Genomic DNA, 18189 nt, shown 5'->3' on the forward strand with positions numbered 1-18189 from the left:
GATTTAACAGGTTGGAAAAGCAATGGAACCTTTGCTAGAATGCTTCAGAAGTCATGCTACCTAATGACTCCCCATGAGCCTTAGTAGATACATGAGACCCCAGAATTGAGGGGAAGCAGAAAGGACCGCCAAAGCAAAGTCTTAGGAGATGAGAAAGTAGTCCTCCACGTTGTGGGGTGAAATAGGGAGGCTAGATGGGCTTGTGGTTCCTCAAGTAGAGAGGGGTTCTCTCAGGTCCCTCCCCCTCAGACATGGACACCTCACACCCTCCCAATCAGGGTTGGACCTTTGGAGGCCCTGTCCAAGAGAACATGAAAAATAGGGCAGCAGGAGCCTTCAAAAGAAATACCCAGAAGTTCCCAGGTGGTCTTAGAAAAAACCCTTCCTCCCAAGAGTGGCTCCCTTCTCCTCTGATATTTCTCTCTGTATCTAGGTGCCTGGCATGATTCATTAAAATCTTGTGAGTCTGAAGGTTTACTGATGTTGATACCAGGGACTAGGAACCAAGGGCCTTGAGCTCTGAGTATGGTGGCTTCTGTGTAGTGTGTCACTTACTCCTTTTGAACAGTTTTTTCAGGAAAATTCGAAGGTTAGAGAAGCATCTCCTAATTGTATCAAAACCCAGTTAAAAAAAAAAAAAAACTGGGAGAAAATGGGAAACATAATAATTGGAAAGAAGAAAATGCACTGGTGACAATGTTAAGAAGGAGATTGAATCAGGACCAGAAAAGGCATGACTTTTATTCCTGTTCCTTCTGCCATCTTCCTATGGATAGTGACACATGAACTCCTGCTTATCTCCAGAGGACCAGTGAGGAGGAGGAGGATATAAGGGCTTTGGAAAATGGGAGGTCTTAATGAATAAAAAGGCAAGAAAAGGGAGTTCAGATGTACCACAGGATAAAATTAAGAAGCAGGAGGGCTAAGTATGCAGGAGACTTGAGTATCTCACTGTGGGGACCTGCATTAGATGCGTGGGAGGCTCTAGATCTGACAGGGAGAGATTCCAGGTGCAGAGCCAAGGAGCACCAATTCACTCTCTGCCACCTTAAACCCTAAGAACTCCAGGGCCAGCCTCAGAGTTCAGTGGGAAGACAGAGACTAGGCGCTCCTTCCTACCTTCTCAATAATGTCACTATCCTTTGGAAACATTCCTTGATCTGGGAGACTGGCTACCTGTCACGGGAGGAAAGAGAGTGACCCCAGTGGGATTTTCCAGGACCCAGCTTGAGCTCTGCCTTCAATGACTGCTGGGAGAGCCCTCTGTGAGGCCTGAGGAAAGGAGATGCTGCCCAGCTGGAGTGCTAAGGGGTGAAGATTTCTCTTCCAGCAAAGAGCGGGCCAGTCCTAGCTGACCGTGGGGGAGGGGGGAGCCGGCCAGCCAGGCCAAGTAGGCCTTGCAGCCTAGGTGGCGCTATTTCTCTACTTTTTAGGTCAAGTTCCTGCAGGAACTTCCTCGAGGTCTCTAGTCCTGCTCCTGGTTTGCTGGCTCGCTCGTGTAAACCACCTTATATTATTTTTTTTTCTAAAAATACTCCAAAGCAATTGAAAGAGTCCCTTCTCCCACCAGCCAGCCCTGGCCCCAGCCCCGGCCCCGGGGAGCGGGCGGGTAGGCGGGGAGGTGGGCCACTGCTTTATTAAACACAGGGAAAACTAATATTTACGGAATAAAATTTATGGAGCAGCCACGAGAATTCGACCCTTTTATGTGCATGTGGAGTGGGGGTTGGGCCAGGCTGGGGGCCTTGGGGAGGGGCCCAAGCCAGGGGGCAGGGCTGGAATACAGCCTGGTTAGGCCAATTTGTCAAGGCAGGGATTTCCCTGGAGTTACCCTGGGACGAAATATTCTCAACCACCACCCCTAGGTTTTGGGGGTAAGAGGTTCAAGGCAAGAATGCCTGAGGTAGGGCCTCTGGAAGCAATGTTTATAGAAGGATGTGTTTGGGCAATATCCCCATGGAGACAGCAACTTTTGGGGGCAGTGGACAGAGAGGTGATTAGGCATATTCTTACTTAACCTTTAAAAAAAAAAGTACACATTCTTTGAGAACATGAAACAGTTATGCTTCTAGAATTTTACTTATAATTTGGGGGGACTCACAAACCCCAGAATCTCTTGTGATGAGAAAGGCCTACTCTGGAAACTGTGCTCTTAAGGTAGAGGGGTTACCAGGTGAAGAACCCATATTTCCACCCAGCTTGCTGGGGAAGTCTTTCCACTTTCCATGTGGTCTCATATCTTGTAGATCCTTGAATCTGATTACCTAAAATTTTCAGGCGTCTTCAAACTTTTTAAAGTGGGGGCCAGATCACGGTTCCTCAGAGAGCTGGAGGGCCGGACTATATGAACTACTAATTCCTACTGTAACACCTCGGCTGCGCTCACTGCCCAAAAAACCTGGCGGGCCGGATCAGACTCCTCTGCGGGCCGCATGTGGCCCACGGGCCATAGTTTGAAGACGCCTGATTATGCAAAAAAGAGACTAAAGAACAAAATGAGGCATCTATAGATTGATTTCACTTGATTCCTAATGACTTCATTTCAATGACAGTCACGACTGAGTACACCCTACGACACAGAGGTCTGGAGGTAAAGAAAGTTAACAGCAGCAACTGGGATGAACTCTGGTGATGCTCTCCGACTGTACCAGCAGGCGATGATATGGAGGTAAGTCCCGGAGTCTTTAAAGTTTCCTGCCTTGAAGAGCAATGAAGACTAGAACATCCTATTAAAAGTAGGCAGGGCCATTGAAGGATGTCACAGTGAAAGATAGGAAAGGAGAATCTGGCATCCTCCCAGGAAAATGTTTTCAGTAATGTATAGAATGTGGAACTCAGCTGCCTGGTTCAAATTCTTACTTATAAGTTGTGTGATAAGCCACTTAATCTCTCTCTCTTTTGTTTAAATATATCTTATTGATTTTTTACAGAGAGAAGAGAGAGGGATAGAGAGTTAGAAACATTAATGAGAGAGAATCATCGATCAGCTGCCTCCTGCACAACCCCCACTGGGGATGCGCCCTCAACCAAGGTACATGCCCTTGACCAGAATCGAACCTGGGACCTTTCAGTCCACAGGCCGATTCTCTATCCACTGAGCCAAACCGGTTTTGGTACCACTTAATCTCTTTAAGACTCCATCTCCTAGTGGGTTAGCAGTATCTTCCCCATTTGATGCTGTGAGGAATCAATGTCAGGCACTTATTAACCTGGTATACATTAACTGCTCAATAAATGTTATTGTTATTTTCTTTATAATCATTATTTTATTATTGCTTGGACTGCCCACTCCCCCCAGAACTTGAAATAAGAATAGAAACACCAATCCCAGAGAGAATATGAGGGTGAGGAAGTATTTGACCACCATATGTAAATAAACCAGAAAAGGCCTCTGTGGGTTCTGCCCCTGACCCCTTCCTCTACCCTACAGAGCCCAGTTACCATCTGAGTTCTACTTTCCTTCCTGTCTCTCCAAGGTAGAGTTTCAGATGGTATACCCATATAGGAAAACTTAGCAGAGAAGGACAAGGGATTTTGCCAATCTGGTCTGCTACATTGTCCAGATCTGTCGGAGTTGACTTTCTAAGATTCTGACTATCTCATTTGGCCTTACTAAGCACTATTCATTCTATAAGTCAATTATGTTGTTCCAGAGAACTCCTGTGGCAATTTCCTGTTCCCTGTCATCCTATCTTTCCTAGGTCTTCTAGTTACTATGTTATTTGAAGTGGAGCAAAAGATGGGAAGGTAAAAAAGTTTTTTCTCTCATTCCAGTGGGAAACTATCTTGGCCCTACTGTAGTTTAACCTGTTGTCTATGCCTTAGAAACACAAAAAACCACCACCACATCAATTAGGCAAAAGAGAGCATAAGCCATCTGCTCTGTCCTGTGCCCACCATGAAGACTGTTCTCAAGATCAAAGTTCCCACATGGAAGCTTAGCACAAGCCATATTAGAGAAGCATATGAGAAACAAAATGATTGGGCTGAGGCCCTAGACTTTATAAGAGACAACAATGGAGTGGGATCCAGTAATGTGAAGTGGGTAATGTGTTCCAAAGAATAAGTACTCTCAAAAGCAGGGGAGTGTGAATGCTTTTTGTTCCATGCTAAAGAGAGAAGTGGGTCTCTGAGGAGCACCTGGAATTGGTTAGGGACTCTTGAGAAAGGTAGGCAAGGCTTCCTAAGCATGTTTTGCCTTGTTTTTTTTTTGCTGACTTGTTCTGTACACCTAAAGTCCATGGTAGGGTCGTGGGTCTAGAGAGCCTCCACCAAAAGAGAGGAAGGTATGGGAATCCCAGAGCCTGGCTTCCACTGGGACAGGCCAATGCCCAATGGGTGGAGCCAAGATTCTCTCAGTTAATAGCACTCATTCAGGTGGCCTGTGAATATGAACTTTAGTGATCCAGCCTCTGATGACATAACTGTGTCAGAGATCCTGTTGCCCCAGAAGCTCCTTTCAAAGTGGCACCAGTAACTGTTCTCTGGGTCCATCCTCAGCAGTTGAGACAGTGGCTTAACTGAAGAGCCCCCTTAGCTTCTTCCGCTTGACCTTGGACAGCTGAGGTCTCTTCACAGGGCCTGAAGTATCCTAGAGAAAAAAGCAACCTAAGTTAATAGAGGTTTTGAACAGTTCCACTTCAGTTAGGAAAGGACCTTTATTCCTCCTACAGCTCTGGTTAGGATGAGGCCTTCTTGAGGTAGTTGACACAGTGTTTTGGAGTCTATGTGATAAAAAAAAAAAAAAAAAAAAAAACCCTAGGCAGGATGCCCAGCCAGTGAGGCTCAGTGGTTGAAGGTTGACCTATGAACCAGGAGGTCATGGTTCAATTCCCAGTCAGGACACATGCCTGGGTTATGGGCTCAATCCCCAGTGTGGGGCATGCAGGAGGCAGCCAATCAATGATTCTCTCTCATCATTGATATTTCCTCTCTGAAATCAATTAAAAAATATATGCAGGAAGTGCTTATATCCCTTCTCCTCTAGGAAATAACCTCACAGACCATCACTGGAAGTGGCTAATATAGTAAAGAAGTCAAAGTCCATCCAGAAAGCCACAGTTTGGAAGCCTGGTGACAAATATCCCCCAATATTATTAAAGCAGAATAAACTAGGTGGCAATTCCAGGAACCACAGACTTAGAGGCTATGGACTTATCCAATGATTAGAACTCCATCCAGAAAGCTCCTCAGGACTCACTGTGGGCTCTTCTTTGTCAGGCACTGGGAGAGATAGTGATGAGGAAACTGGCTCTTCTGGCTGGTTCAGAAGTTGGCTATCAGTTCCTTGTGCAGAGGCACTACTTGAGGTCTGAGGATCTCCTAAACTCGGAAAGATCAAGGAAGATATCAGAATTTACCAGGCATTTGACAAAGGCTAGGGTTGGTATCTATAATAATAAAAGCTTAATATGCTAATTAGTCCAGACAGCTGATCAAACTCCCAGACGTCATTCTGGAAATCCTGTCCTTCCAAATGAAGCCACAGCAGCAGGAGCCAAGGCAGAGGCAGTTAGGGTGATCAGGCAGACAGGCAAGTGGTTAGGGGCGATCAGGAAGGCAGGCAGAGATGGTTAGGGTTGATCAGGAAGGCAGGCAAGTGGTTAGAGGCAATCAGGCAGGCAGCCAGAGTGGTTAGGGGTGGTCAGGCAGGCAGGCAGGAGAGCAGTTAGGGGCAGTCAGGTAGGCGGGCAGAGGTGGTTAGGGGCAATCAGGCAAGCAGGCAGAGGGATTAGGGGTAATCAGGCAGGCAGGCAGAGGGGTTAGGGGTAATCAGGCAGGCAGGCAAGTGGTTAGGGGAGATGAGGCAGGCAGGGTGAGCGGTTAGGGGCGATCAGGCAGGCCGGCAGGTGAGCAGTTAGGAACCAGCAGTCCAGTTTGCGGGAGGGATGTCTGATTGCCAGTTTAGGCCCTATTCTGCAGGGATCCCTGTGGGATTGGGCCTAAACTGGCAGTCAGACATTCCCCAAGGGGTCCTGAATTGCAAGAGGGTGCAGGCCGGACTGAGGGACTCCTCTCCCTGTGCATGAATTTCATGTACCGGGCCTCTAATTAATATATAAACAGACAGAAGTAGCCACACATGCAACTTCCAGCTGACTTCCAACAAGCTCTGTTTCTACTCTGAAGAGTCCCAGGCCCACTTTCACCAGATAGGAAAAGAGCTTCCTTGACTCAAAATAGCCAACTGTTCTACACATTTTCTATCAGTCTCAGTCAGGCATGGAGATTCATCTTTCTCCTGGTTCTCTTACTAATTCTCCTAAGTGCCTAGATCAGTTTAATAGAACTTTCTGCAGTGACAGAAATGGTCTGTATCTCTGCTGTCCAACTTGCAGCCTCTAGCGGCAGCTAAGCACTTGAAATGTGGCTGGAGCAAGAGAGGAAATAACATTTTCATTTTATTTACGTCTTATTAATCTAAACTTAGTCACAAGTAGCTAACACAGACCTACACTGTACAAACCTAGACCCTAACTTTAACCCCGGGAGACCAAGTTCCTCTGGAGCTACTCACCAGCGTCCTGATGCTTCTGTCTCACTTGGACCTCTTGTCTGGTGACTGCCATATACAGATTTTGTAGATTTGTGACAAAGGGTCTCCCATCACCAACACTGCATGCCTCTGATAGTTTCTATAGCAGAGAGGAGATGCTGTCATTGATTACATTGTTTCTAGAGAAAAGGGACTTGATATTCCACTGGCATCAACCCCAAAAGAATTTACATAAAGAAGTCAGATCCATATCTGAGGGCACCCATATCCAAGCCTGATGAGACCAATACATAGGACTCTTGAGTAATCTTCTTCTCTGAAAGGCAAGTTCCAAATGTATATCTTTCTTTCCTCCAATATTTAGATCTATTACGTTTTACCATTAATACCCCATAAGTCTCTAGGCTCTTTCTTCTAAATGGGTGATCTTTAGAGGACTGTTTTAGGAAATCACTGTCCCTAAATTATCCTTGAGCTGCACAGATTACTATTTTAATTAAGTTCACTCCTAAGTCTCCATACTAGAGAGAAAAATGATGAGCCATGGGATCTAGGTTAGGAAAGTGAGAGCAATAGGGGAATGACAGACTGAGGGACAAGAAAAAATTATGGAGTCATGATGTTCCATCAGAGGTGATGGGAGAAATAGTTTACAAAGCTTTGGAGGCTAAACTGACATATAATATTCCTACTGTAATCCCACTGTGATTTGTCATATCCATGAACTCACATGACAGATATTGCCCCCGACGGGGTGAAAATTGGTTCTTGAGGGGATGAAAACAATCTTACTCTTTAAAGTATAAAGCACAGATACGTATAAACATAAACAGAATTTTTGTATCCTTTTGATGTTAAGATTTGCTGAGGGGCTTGATTAGGGGGAAATGTCTTAAAAGGTTCCTTAGGGAGGTGATAATGAAAAAAAAAAGTTGAGAAACATTGTTAAAATCACATTATATTTATGTTTCCTTCAATAAAGAATAAACTATGGATTTATATTCATAGCAAAATGCTTTGCCTAGTTTGACTTTCATATATTGGCTGAACTGAAGTGAAATAATACTGAAGACTGAAAAAAGGGCAATAAAAACAAGATGAAAGAGTATGGTATCCGGTGTCCCCAAACCTGGCTGCACTTAAGCCACTTGGAAATGGTCCAGAACTACTTCATCTATCCCTATGCATGCAAATTGTTATGGTTCCCAGCCAAGTTAGCAGGTCTCCAAGGAAGCCATGCCAGTAGCTCATATGGGAACCAACCCAAGAATCCTGGATTGGCCCATATCTCTTGTCAAGGGCACTTTCTCTGGGCTATAAGGGCATTCATTTCTGAAAATGCACGGTGGGAGAAAGATAGAAGAGTTCGCAGGAGAAGCACTGAAGTAATTGTGAACCATAGTCAAGACTATACAGTTATCTTATGGTGGCAGCTGAAAAACTTGCTGATCCCAAGAAATGTAACATATATTTCTACTCTAACTCGATTCCCACCGGAAAGATTATACCAGTCTTGGACTTGCACCGAAAGCCACAGACAATGAATCAGAAGCCATGAGTGCAAACTTTACTCCAGCCAGTCACACTAGGAGTAAAACAGCTGTCATCTGCATCATTATCAGAGGAAAGAACTGAAGCAGGAAAGGCCAACTATCAAGCCATGCACCTCCACCTCACCTGACTCTCCTTCCAGGTTCAGCTCTCCAATCCCCAGGCCACCTCCTCCCCCAGAAGGTCCTTATTCCACAGCCAGAGAGCCCTCCCTTCTACCTCATGTCTCTAGTATCTCCCTTCATTTTGCTCAAGAGATGTGGCCTCTCTGCGTCATCCATACACAGCTTGGCTGGCACTGTACTGTTTGTACAAATGGGCTAGGTTGAACCTGCCAGCCAGGGTCATCTCCTCCTGCCCTTTCTATGGAACTAAACAGACTTATCCATTTTCCTGGGTGATCTGTAGTCAGCTCACGTACTTAGTCTAAAAATGAAGTGCCAGGACTGAGAGGCCACGAATGTCAGTGCCGTCCTGACCTGAGTCCAAATCTAGAACCTATATATGTTAGCCCTCCCTCTATCCTTCCCCTTCTCAGAGAAATCTGGTACTACAGTTGCTGCCAAAGGACTAGGAAATGAATATTTGTCCATTTGCTGATATTTACTGTGTGTTAGACACTGTTCTAGACCATTTTGTCTTATTCACTGATATTTCCTTGGCACCTAGAACAACCTGGCCCACAGTAAGGGAGCAATAACTATTTGAGCATAAATGAACATGGTTGGCAATAATATGTCCCATTTCCCTGAGGAAGCCACAGCTATTAAGTGATGGGACAGAGTTAGAATCCAGTCTGACTTCAGGGCCCATAAATATAATGACTACTCTACTTACTTCTCTGAATAGCAGAATTTTCATTAAAAGAGAAATGTAGCCCGCTGGCTTGGCTCAGTGGTTATTAAGTGTTGACCTGTGAACCAGAGGTCATGATTTGATTCCTGGTCAGGGCATATGCCCGGGTTGCAGGCTATATCCCCAGTAGGGGGCATGCAGGAGGCAGCTGATCAATGATTCTCTCTTATCATTGATGTTTCTATCTCTCTCTCCCTCTCTCTTCCCCTGTTCAATCAATAAAATAAAATAAAAATTTTTTAAAAAAAGGGAAATATGGCCTTTCCCAGGATCACAACCCTCAATCCCTCAAATCACAGATCATCTGCTTATATGTTCCATCCAGCTCAGGAACAAGCTTCCTCTGGTGACAAGAAAAAAAGGGAACACATAAAAAAAGACAGCTGGCCCTCCCTGGAAGCCTCAGGAGCTGAAAAGCCATAACCTTAATCTTTCTCTAACCATTCCCTGTCACCACTGATTCCTTGGGCAGCATCTGCAGAATGTGCTAAGGGAGAGAGGTATAGAGGCCTGAGTCTGGGAAGGAGAAACTTAAGTTCCTTGCCCAGGACAATGGCAGGGGCGAGCCAGGGCGGGTGGCAGAGATCAAAGGGAGAATGCTGGAGTCAGGACTAAGAAAAGCAAATAGCAGTGCCCCTGCTCTAAGTATGACTGAGCCAGGAGCAAGGTGTACCAGCCACAAAGCGGGTCACTGCCCAGGATGGGGAGGGGAAGAATATTGTGTAATGTGTTCTACTGTATAATGTGTTCATCTGATTAACCAGAATCAATGCTACTCGGCAAAGGTGAGACTCCACCATGTGCCAAGCCCTGCATGACTAAGGGCAGGGAAATGGAAGCATCAGTCCTCCCCTCCTCAGAAAAGGAGTGAGTCAGAGTCCCTGTCTCGAAGGGAGAGAAGGAGATATATATGAAGATACATTTTTTTAAGTGTTATGCTATAAGAGAATTATAAACAACAGGTAATAGGAACCAGAGGAGAAGGGGACGAATCTTCACTGAAAGTCCTCAGAAAGCTTGGGAGGTGGGGACATCAAGGTCAGCCTTGCTAGGTTAGACTATGAATGTGCTAGAAGTTTCTGAGGCACAAAGGTGTGAAAAGACAGGCTATACAGATGTATCTCCGGGGAATGAGACCAGGAGGCTAATTCATATCCACCAGCCTGCAAAGGACTTTGCATTCTGAAGTAAAGATGTGCCTGTGGGAATTTCCTTTTGTTTTTCTACAATACAACTGCCTGACATGGCTTCCTTGGCTCCAAACTGATACAATAAAGTGGAATCAGAAGCTTCCTCTAGGTTCCCTTTTTAGTCTTTCCACTACATCTATGTGACCTCTTTTCGTACTTTATTCACCAAATATTTACTGACCACCTACAGTGTTCAGGATGATTTAGATGCTGGGGATATAGTATACAGAACAACAGAAACTTAAAAAAAAAAAAAAAAAAAAAAACCTGGAAAAAACAAAGATGGCGGCATAGGTAAACACAACCACTTCAAAACTACAACTAAAAAACGGACATCATCCAGAACCACATGAAGGCTGGCTGAGTGAAAATTCTACAAGTAGAAGGAAAAAGAAATGCACACTGAGACTCAGAGGAGCTGCGGATGTAAAGTGCAGAGGTATGAAGGTGCACATGAGAACGGAAAGGGCTGGCAACTGAGAATGCGGCTGTCTTTTTCAATTGGGAGGGAAACACAAGTTCCCAACTGCTCTGAACTCCAATTCCAGATGAGACTCTGGGGACCCAGACTCGTAAGGGGAGAAACTGGACTGTCTGGCATCAGGCAGAACTCTAGGGCGGCTTTCTCTCAGAGATGCTTGCAGCGATTACCAAGGGACACTGAGACCTGGGGGCCTCTTAGGAAAGGGTTGACGGGAAGTCATTGCTGTTTGCTCTGCCCTGAGACCCCAACCCACCCAAATTGTGCACAGAAGCTTTTGCATATGAATGGCCTGATCCTTTGAATTCTAAACTTACCTAACAAACTGCAACTGAGATAGAGAGGCCCAGAGCATCCAAAAGAAGGCCTAAGGCCCCACAATAGTTTGCATTGCTTCATAGCTGGGCCTCATCTGGGCACCTCCAAAACCCAAACAAAGAAGAGGAATTTGCAGATCTCTCCATAGCTCCTGCTGGGTGGCCTCAGGCAGAGGCTAAATTAGCATCTACTTGGAGATCCAAGAGCCAATGTACCCAGTGGTCAGAGTGGGACTATCCAGATTACAACTCCTCAGATTCATAAGGGACACACTCAGGGAGCAGAATCAGTGAGCACAAAAGCCCCACTGAAGCAAGCCTTGCCTCATAAGAGTGTCTCAAGCACTGAAGTTCTCACATCGTAGACACAGCTGATCCTCACAGCCAATTGGCCTAAAGGTCAATTCCTCCCAGTGATACCAACAACAATAAAGGCTTAAATTCAACAAGACTGTGCACACAGCCCACAAAGGGATGCACCTCAGGTAACTGGGAAGGCTGAGCCACTGGGCCCTATAGGACACCTAGCACACAAAGCCACTCTATCAACACAGGGAAGCAGCCAAAATGTGGAGACAAAGAAACAGGTCACAAACGAAAGAAATGGAGGATATAGAGTTCAAAAACACGGTTATAAGCTTTTTCAAGAATTTTCTAGAAACCGCCGATAAATTTAGTGAGACCCTTGAGGATATGAAAAAGGACCAACTAGAAATTAAGCATACACTGACTGAAATAAAGAATAATATACAGAGATCCAACAGCAGACTAGAGGATCACAAGAATCAAGTCAAAGATTTGAAATACAAAGAAGCAAAAAACACCCAACCGGAAAAGCAAAAAGAAAAAATAATCCAAAAATATGAAGGTAGTGTAAGAAGCATAACTTAAAGAATACCAACATCTGAATTATGGGGGTGCCCGAAGAAGAGAGAGAACAAGATATTGAAAACCTATTTGAAGAAATAATGACAGAAAACTTCCCCAACCTGGTGAAAGAAATAGACTTACAAGTTCAGGAAGTGCACAAAACCCCAAACAAAAGGAATCCAAAGAGGACCACACCAAGATACATTATAATTAAAATGCCAATCGCAAAAGACAAAGAGAGAATATTAAAAGCAGCAAGAGAAAAACAATTAGTTACCTACAAGAGAGCACCCATATAATTGTCAGCTGATTTCTCAACAGAAACTATGCAGGCCAGAAGGGAGTGGCAAGAAATAATCGAAGTGATGAACAGCAAGAACCGACAACCAAGATTACTCTCTTAGCTCTCCAGCAAAGCTACCATTCAGAATTGAAGGTCAGATAAAGAGCTTCAAAGATAAGAAAAAGCTAAAGGGAGTTCATCACCCTTTATTATATGAAATGCTGAAAAGTATTCTTTAAAAAGAGGAAGAAGAAGAAAAAGGTAAAGATAAAAATTATGAACAACAAATACATATCTGTCAACAAGTGAATCTAAAAATCAAGTGAATAAAAAATATGATGAACAGAATAAACTGGTGAATATCATAGAATCAGGGCATAGAAAGAAAGTGGACTGAAAATTCTCAGGGGGAAAGGGGTGTGGGGGTGCGGTAAGAGACTGGACAAAAATCATACATCTATGGATGAGACAGTGGGGGAGGGAGACAAGGGTGGGGTGGGAACATGTGGAGGGGAGCTATGGGGAGTGGGGGGAGAAGAAGAACTCTAATAATCTGAACAATAAAGATTTATTTAAAAAAAAAAACTTGCCCTCTTGAAGTGTACATTCTAGAGAGGGGAGATCAAGATCATGATAGCACCACAGAGAAAAATAAATCTGCACAAGCAAAACGGTACAGGGACAGGATTGTATTGCAACTTTATGTAAATAGAGGTCAAAGAAGGACTCACTGAGAAAGCGACATTTTTTAAAATTTTCTTTAACTATAGTTTGCACTCAACCTTATTTTTGCTAGTTTCAGTTGTATAAGTGACATTTTAAAAAGACCTAAGTGGAAGTGAGAGTATAATCTATATATCTGGGTCAAGTGACCAGGCTCTGTTTGCCTGGATTCATTCCAGATTATGCTTATTGTTTGTTAACAGAGCTCCCTTTTTCTCTTGTAAGTGTCCCAATTTGGACAATAAATTAGATGGCCACATTATATCAGAGCATGGCAGGTATCCACGTGTATCTGTATTTATTTAAAACTAGATGCCCAGTGCACGGATTTGTGCACCAGTGGGGTCCCTCGGCCTGGCCTGAGCCCTCTCACAATCCAGGACCCTTCAGGGGATGTTGGAGAGCCAGTTTCGGCCCAATCCCTGCAGCTCAGGTGGAGGGATACCATCAATGCATGATTCTATGCATTGGGCCTCTAGTATGCATATAAGGTCTTTGATTAATCTCTTCCTGCCATATCTCCTCCCTCTTTCTCTTTGAGATTCATCAGTCTGTTCCATGTTTCCATGCCTGTGGTTTCCCCTCCTGCGTTGAACATCTGCCTCCTTGTGGTCAGTGCACATTACAGCTACCAGCAGGTCACTTAGGCTTTTATAGATATAGATTGTGAGATAATGAAATCTATCAGCTTTTTTCCTTTGTAAGATGGGAAGCCATTAGAGTTCATAAACAAAAAAGTGAAATTATCTGGTTTACATTTTTTTGTTGTTAATCCTTACATGAGGATACTTTTCCATTGATCTTTAGAGAGAGTGGAAGGGGCGGGGGATGGGGTGGAAAAGGGAGAGAGAGAGAGAGAGAGAGAGAGAGAGAGAGAGAGAGAGAGAGAGAGAGAGAGAGAGAGAACATCAATCCAGGGACTGAACTCAAAACCTTTCAGTGCCACAGGACAATGCTTCAACCACCAACTGAGCCACACCAGCCAGGGCACAGCCAAATGGTTTTTGATAAGATAAAGAAAAAGAGAGAGAGAGATGGTGGTGATGTTCAGATTTTTTAAAGAAAAGCATCTCCCTCTCCCTTCTTCTCACTTCAAATATTTGCACAGCATCTCACTTGGATGAGCTGTTTCTGAGTTTCAAGCAAGATCCAACCCCGAGGGGTTCCTCTGTTTTATTCCTCACAGAATACCCCTCTGTTCTCTCAGTTCATTGAGCACAAGCCTTGGTGATTTGGGAGAGAACACAGTACCCTAAATATACAAGGCACGCTGCCCTTGAAGATCGTATGTGAAGTCGACGAGACGGCTGACACTGCTCCTGTGTTTGGTCTGGTTTAGCTTTGTTTGGGTCTGTGCCGCATGAGGCCTACCCTGACCATTCCGCCTGCCGCCACTGACCTCTGCGTGCTCTCCCATCCGCCTCTGACTCCTGAGCACCACCCACTCAACGCTGGGCTTGGCTAAGGAAAAACAGAGGCCTGAACTTAATCTTGAATTTGAAACTTGCAAATTAATTATAGTCTAGTCACCCCTCCACCCTTTTAAAGCAAGGTGGGAGGATGGATGAATGCACATATACATACACTCAAGCATGCATGTATGCAATCTAGTCAAATCATTAGTTCACTTGCTTTGTGGCTGCCTACCAAAATGGGTTACCTTTGCTGCTTCACTCTCTCTCTCATGGTCCTGGACATACAATGGAGATAAGATAGGTGCAGAGTTCAAAACAATTTGAGATTAAAGACAAGTCTTGTTGATATTATTTATGTTTTTGTAGTTCCACTCGAGACCTACTTAGCACCCGGAACTATACAGTCAGAAAAGAGGAAAGGTGGGAAGAAAAACAACATAGAGAGGTCTAAACAAAATGCTTGGATGATATTGGTAAGATTGACATTTTGTAATGTGTTTGAGGTACTAGGCACTAGGCTAAGCATTTAATGCATTATCCCAATTGATCTCCACAGCAACCCTATCAGTTAGACACTAAAATCATTCTCATTCTGTATTTGAGAAAACAAAGGCTCAGAGGGGTTAAGTAACTTGGCCAAGCCCACAGCTAAAAGTGGCAGTATGGGGAAGGGAGAGACCCAGGAAGCTGAGCTCCAGCACACACACTGAACCATTCACTCTGACACCTTTTAAAATCACCCAATGAGACCCCCATTTCTCCCTCCCACCCATCCCGGAAGAAGGCTGGTCCCTGTTCTGAGGTCGAGTCCTACTAGATGCTAGCTTTCACCTTCTTCCTTAAATCTCCAAATAGCCCAAAAGGCTGAAGAGGGAAAAGACACTCCAGAGAAGGAAAGCTGACTGAACCCCTTGAATATCCTCCAATGGCACCAGAAAATCAGGAAAACGAATCTCTGGTATGGGGAGGCTCTAGATTCTAAATTGCTTTTAAAATAAGTACAGCCCCTCAGAGTCATAGCAGGAAGGCCCCTCAGCTCTGCCCCAAAAGAAAAATAATGGCAAAGGGAGTGGAAGTGAAGGTGGGGGCAGGGGCCGCTGCTCTCATAAGAGCCCTTTGTGGTGGCTGCCTCTGAAAGGAGGTTTTGCTAGACAAGGTGGAACTTCTCAAGGTGACAAGCAAATGGTACAGCCTAAGCTGTGACCCTTTGCTCACTCCTTAAGCACCCCCTCCCCTTCGGGGGCCAGAGCCCTAACTGTCCCGAAGCCCCACCCAGGCACAGCACAAACCAGGGCTTTCTAGTCTGGAGAGCGACTGACAGCAGCAAAGGGGCTGGGGGGACAAAAGTGGTTTCCTGGGGGGCGGGGGGGGATCCTCAGAGGCCCTCGGAAAGTGCAGTAGCAAACTCTCATTCCTTCTTTTCTCTCCCCCCTCCTTCTCCAAGAAGAACAAGCAGTTCCTGTTGGCTCCGGCTCAGGGAGGGGGCTCCAACCAGCCTGGGGGGAGGCGGGGGGTGGGTGGTATAAGTCGGAATGATAGTTTTGCACCTCTCTCAAATCCAGCCATCTCACCAACCTTTTCCCAAATGGAAATGAAGCAATGTGGTCGAGCGCAGGAAGGAAAAGGCATCAGATTTAGTAACAAAAAGAAACACACAGCTCCAAGGCAGGCATCTGGCTCCGAGAGCTCGGATCCCTGCCCTGTGCCACGAGCTCAGCTCGTAAGTGCCATTTCCTTTTTTCTTTTTCTCTCTTCTGTTTTAGTAGAGTCAGAGGACAGTCAGCTGGGGCTGCAGGGCACAGAGGTGATTTAGAGGACCCAGCAGCATTCTCTGTAGAACATCTACCACCAAAGGGATTCTCTTTCACTCCAGATTACACGCTTGACAGCTGGGAACACAGCCCACTGAGGTTGTGATCTCATGAGTTCCCTGACACCACTCTGCCTGCTCCCTGTAGGATGACACAGTGTCCTCTCCACCCTGCAACATCTTATTCTATAGAGTGATAGAATAATCACCACACATCACACCACACACACACACACACACACACACACACACACAAGCAAGGCCTGATCTCCATGACTTTAGGTGGGTAAAGATTTCTTAACAGATCATAAAGAAAAAAAATTTGATAAATTGGACTACATTAGAATTAGGAACCTCTATCTGAATAGGCATATCTACAAAGAGGACATACAGATGGCCAAGAGATAAATGAAAAGATGCTCAACATCCTAATTATCAGAGAAATGCAAATTAAAACCACAATGAGACATCATCTCACACACATAAGAATGGCTATCATCAATACATCGACAAAAACAAGTATGCTGTTGAGAATGTGGAAAAAAGGAAACCCTCATGCACTGATGGTGGGAATGCAGACTGGTGCAGCTACTAAGGAGCTGCCTTGTGACCCAGTGATTTCACTTCTGGATATATATCTGAAGAAACCCAAAATACTAATTTGAAAAACTATATGCATCCCTATGTTCATTGCAACATTATTTATAATAGCCAAGATAAGGAAGCAACCCAAGTGCCCATAAATAGACAAAAAAAAAAAAAAAAAAAAAAAAAAGGAAAAAAAAGTGGTGGTACATACATAAAATGGAATATTACTCTGCCATAAAAAATGAGATTTTACCATTTGTGACAGCCTGGATGGACCTAGAGGGTATTATGCTAGGTAAAATAAGTCAGTTAGAGAAAGACAAATGCCATATCATTTCACTTATATGTATAATCTAAAGAACAAAAGAAATGAACAAACAAAATTAAAATAGACACATAGATACAGAAAATAGATTGATGGTTGCCAGAGGGAAGGGGTGTTGGGAGACTGGGTGAAAAAAGTGAAAGGACTTTGGTAGTTACAAAATAGTCACAGGAATGTAAAGTATAGCATATAATCAATATTATTGCAATAACTATGTATGGTACCAAGTGAGTATTGAAAATATCAGGAGGGTCCAGCCAGGGTGGCTTAGTAGTTGACCATCAACCCATGAACTGGAAGATCATGGTTTAATTCCTTGCCCAATAGGGGGCATGCAGGAGGCAGCTGATCAATGATTCTCTCTCATCATTGATGTTTCTATTTCCCTCTCCCTCTCTGAAATCAATAAATTTTTTTAAAGAAAATATCAGGAGGGCCCTAACCGGTTTGGCTCAGTGGTAGAGCATCGGCCTGCAGACTGAAGGATCCCGGGTTTGATTCCGGTCAAGGGCATGTACCTTGTGTGCAGGCACATCCCCAGTAGGGGGTGTGCAGAAGGCAGCTGACCAATGTTTCTCTCTCATCAATGTTTCTAACTCCCTATCCCTCTCCCTTACTCTCTGTAAAAAAATAATAATAATAAATAATAAATAAAACATCAGGAGGAACCTTTTGTAAAGTATATAACTTTCATTTTTGTTAATTCTCACCTGAGTATATTTTTTCCATTGACTTTTAGAGAGAGTGGAAGGAAGGAAGGGGGAGGGGGGAAAGAAAAAGAAAGAGAGAGAGAGAGAGAGAGAGAGAAAGAGAGAGAGAGAGAGAGAGAGAAATAACCATATGAGAGAGACACATCAATTGGTTACCTCCCTCACATGCCCCGATCCAGGCTGGGGATTGAACCTAAAACCCAGGCATGTGCCCTTGACCAGGTATAGAACCCATGATCCTTCAGTGCATAGGCCAACACTCTAACCACTGAGCACACTGGGCAGAACTAGTATGTGATTTTCTAACCACTATGCTGGTCACCTTAAGCTAATACAAAATAATATTGAATGTAAACTGTAATAGAAAAATAAAAAGTCGCCGGGACCGGTTTGGCTCAGTGGATAGAGCGTCGGCTTGGGGACTAAGGGATCCCGGGTTCAATTCTGGTCAAGGGCATGTGCCTTGGTTGCGGGCATATCCCCGGTAGGGGGTGTGCAAGCGGCAGCTGATCCATGACTCTCTCATCGATGTTTCTAACTCTCTATCTCTCTCCCTTCCTCTCTGTATAAAATCA

At 44.5% G+C, this 18189-nt stretch overlaps 1 protein-coding gene across 3 annotated transcripts in view; it reads right to left on the minus strand.

The window, feature by feature from the left end:
* Positions 1–3608: 3608 nt before the first annotated feature.
* Positions 3609–18189, minus strand: part of NHEJ1 (non-homologous end joining factor 1) — an 82976-nt gene continuing 68395 nt past the window's right edge. For all 3 annotated transcript variants that reach the window (XM_036421827.2, XM_036421826.2, XM_036421825.2), the window contains exons 6-8: positions 6518–6635; positions 5201–5322; positions 3609–4591 (exon numbers count right to left, since the gene is read on the minus strand). In XM_036421827.2, the coding sequence (XP_036277720.1) occupies positions 4517–4591; positions 5201–5322; positions 6518–6635 (315 nt within the window). In that variant the 3' untranslated portion in view covers positions 3609–4516. The remainder of the gene's footprint in view (positions 4592–5200; positions 5323–6517; positions 6636–18189) is intronic.

Source organism: Pipistrellus kuhlii, unplaced genomic scaffold, assembly GCF_014108245.1.
Source record: "Pipistrellus kuhlii isolate mPipKuh1 unplaced genomic scaffold, mPipKuh1.p scaffold_m20_p_7, whole genome shotgun sequence".
Taxonomy (NCBI): domain Eukaryota; kingdom Metazoa; phylum Chordata; class Mammalia; order Chiroptera; family Vespertilionidae; genus Pipistrellus; species Pipistrellus kuhlii.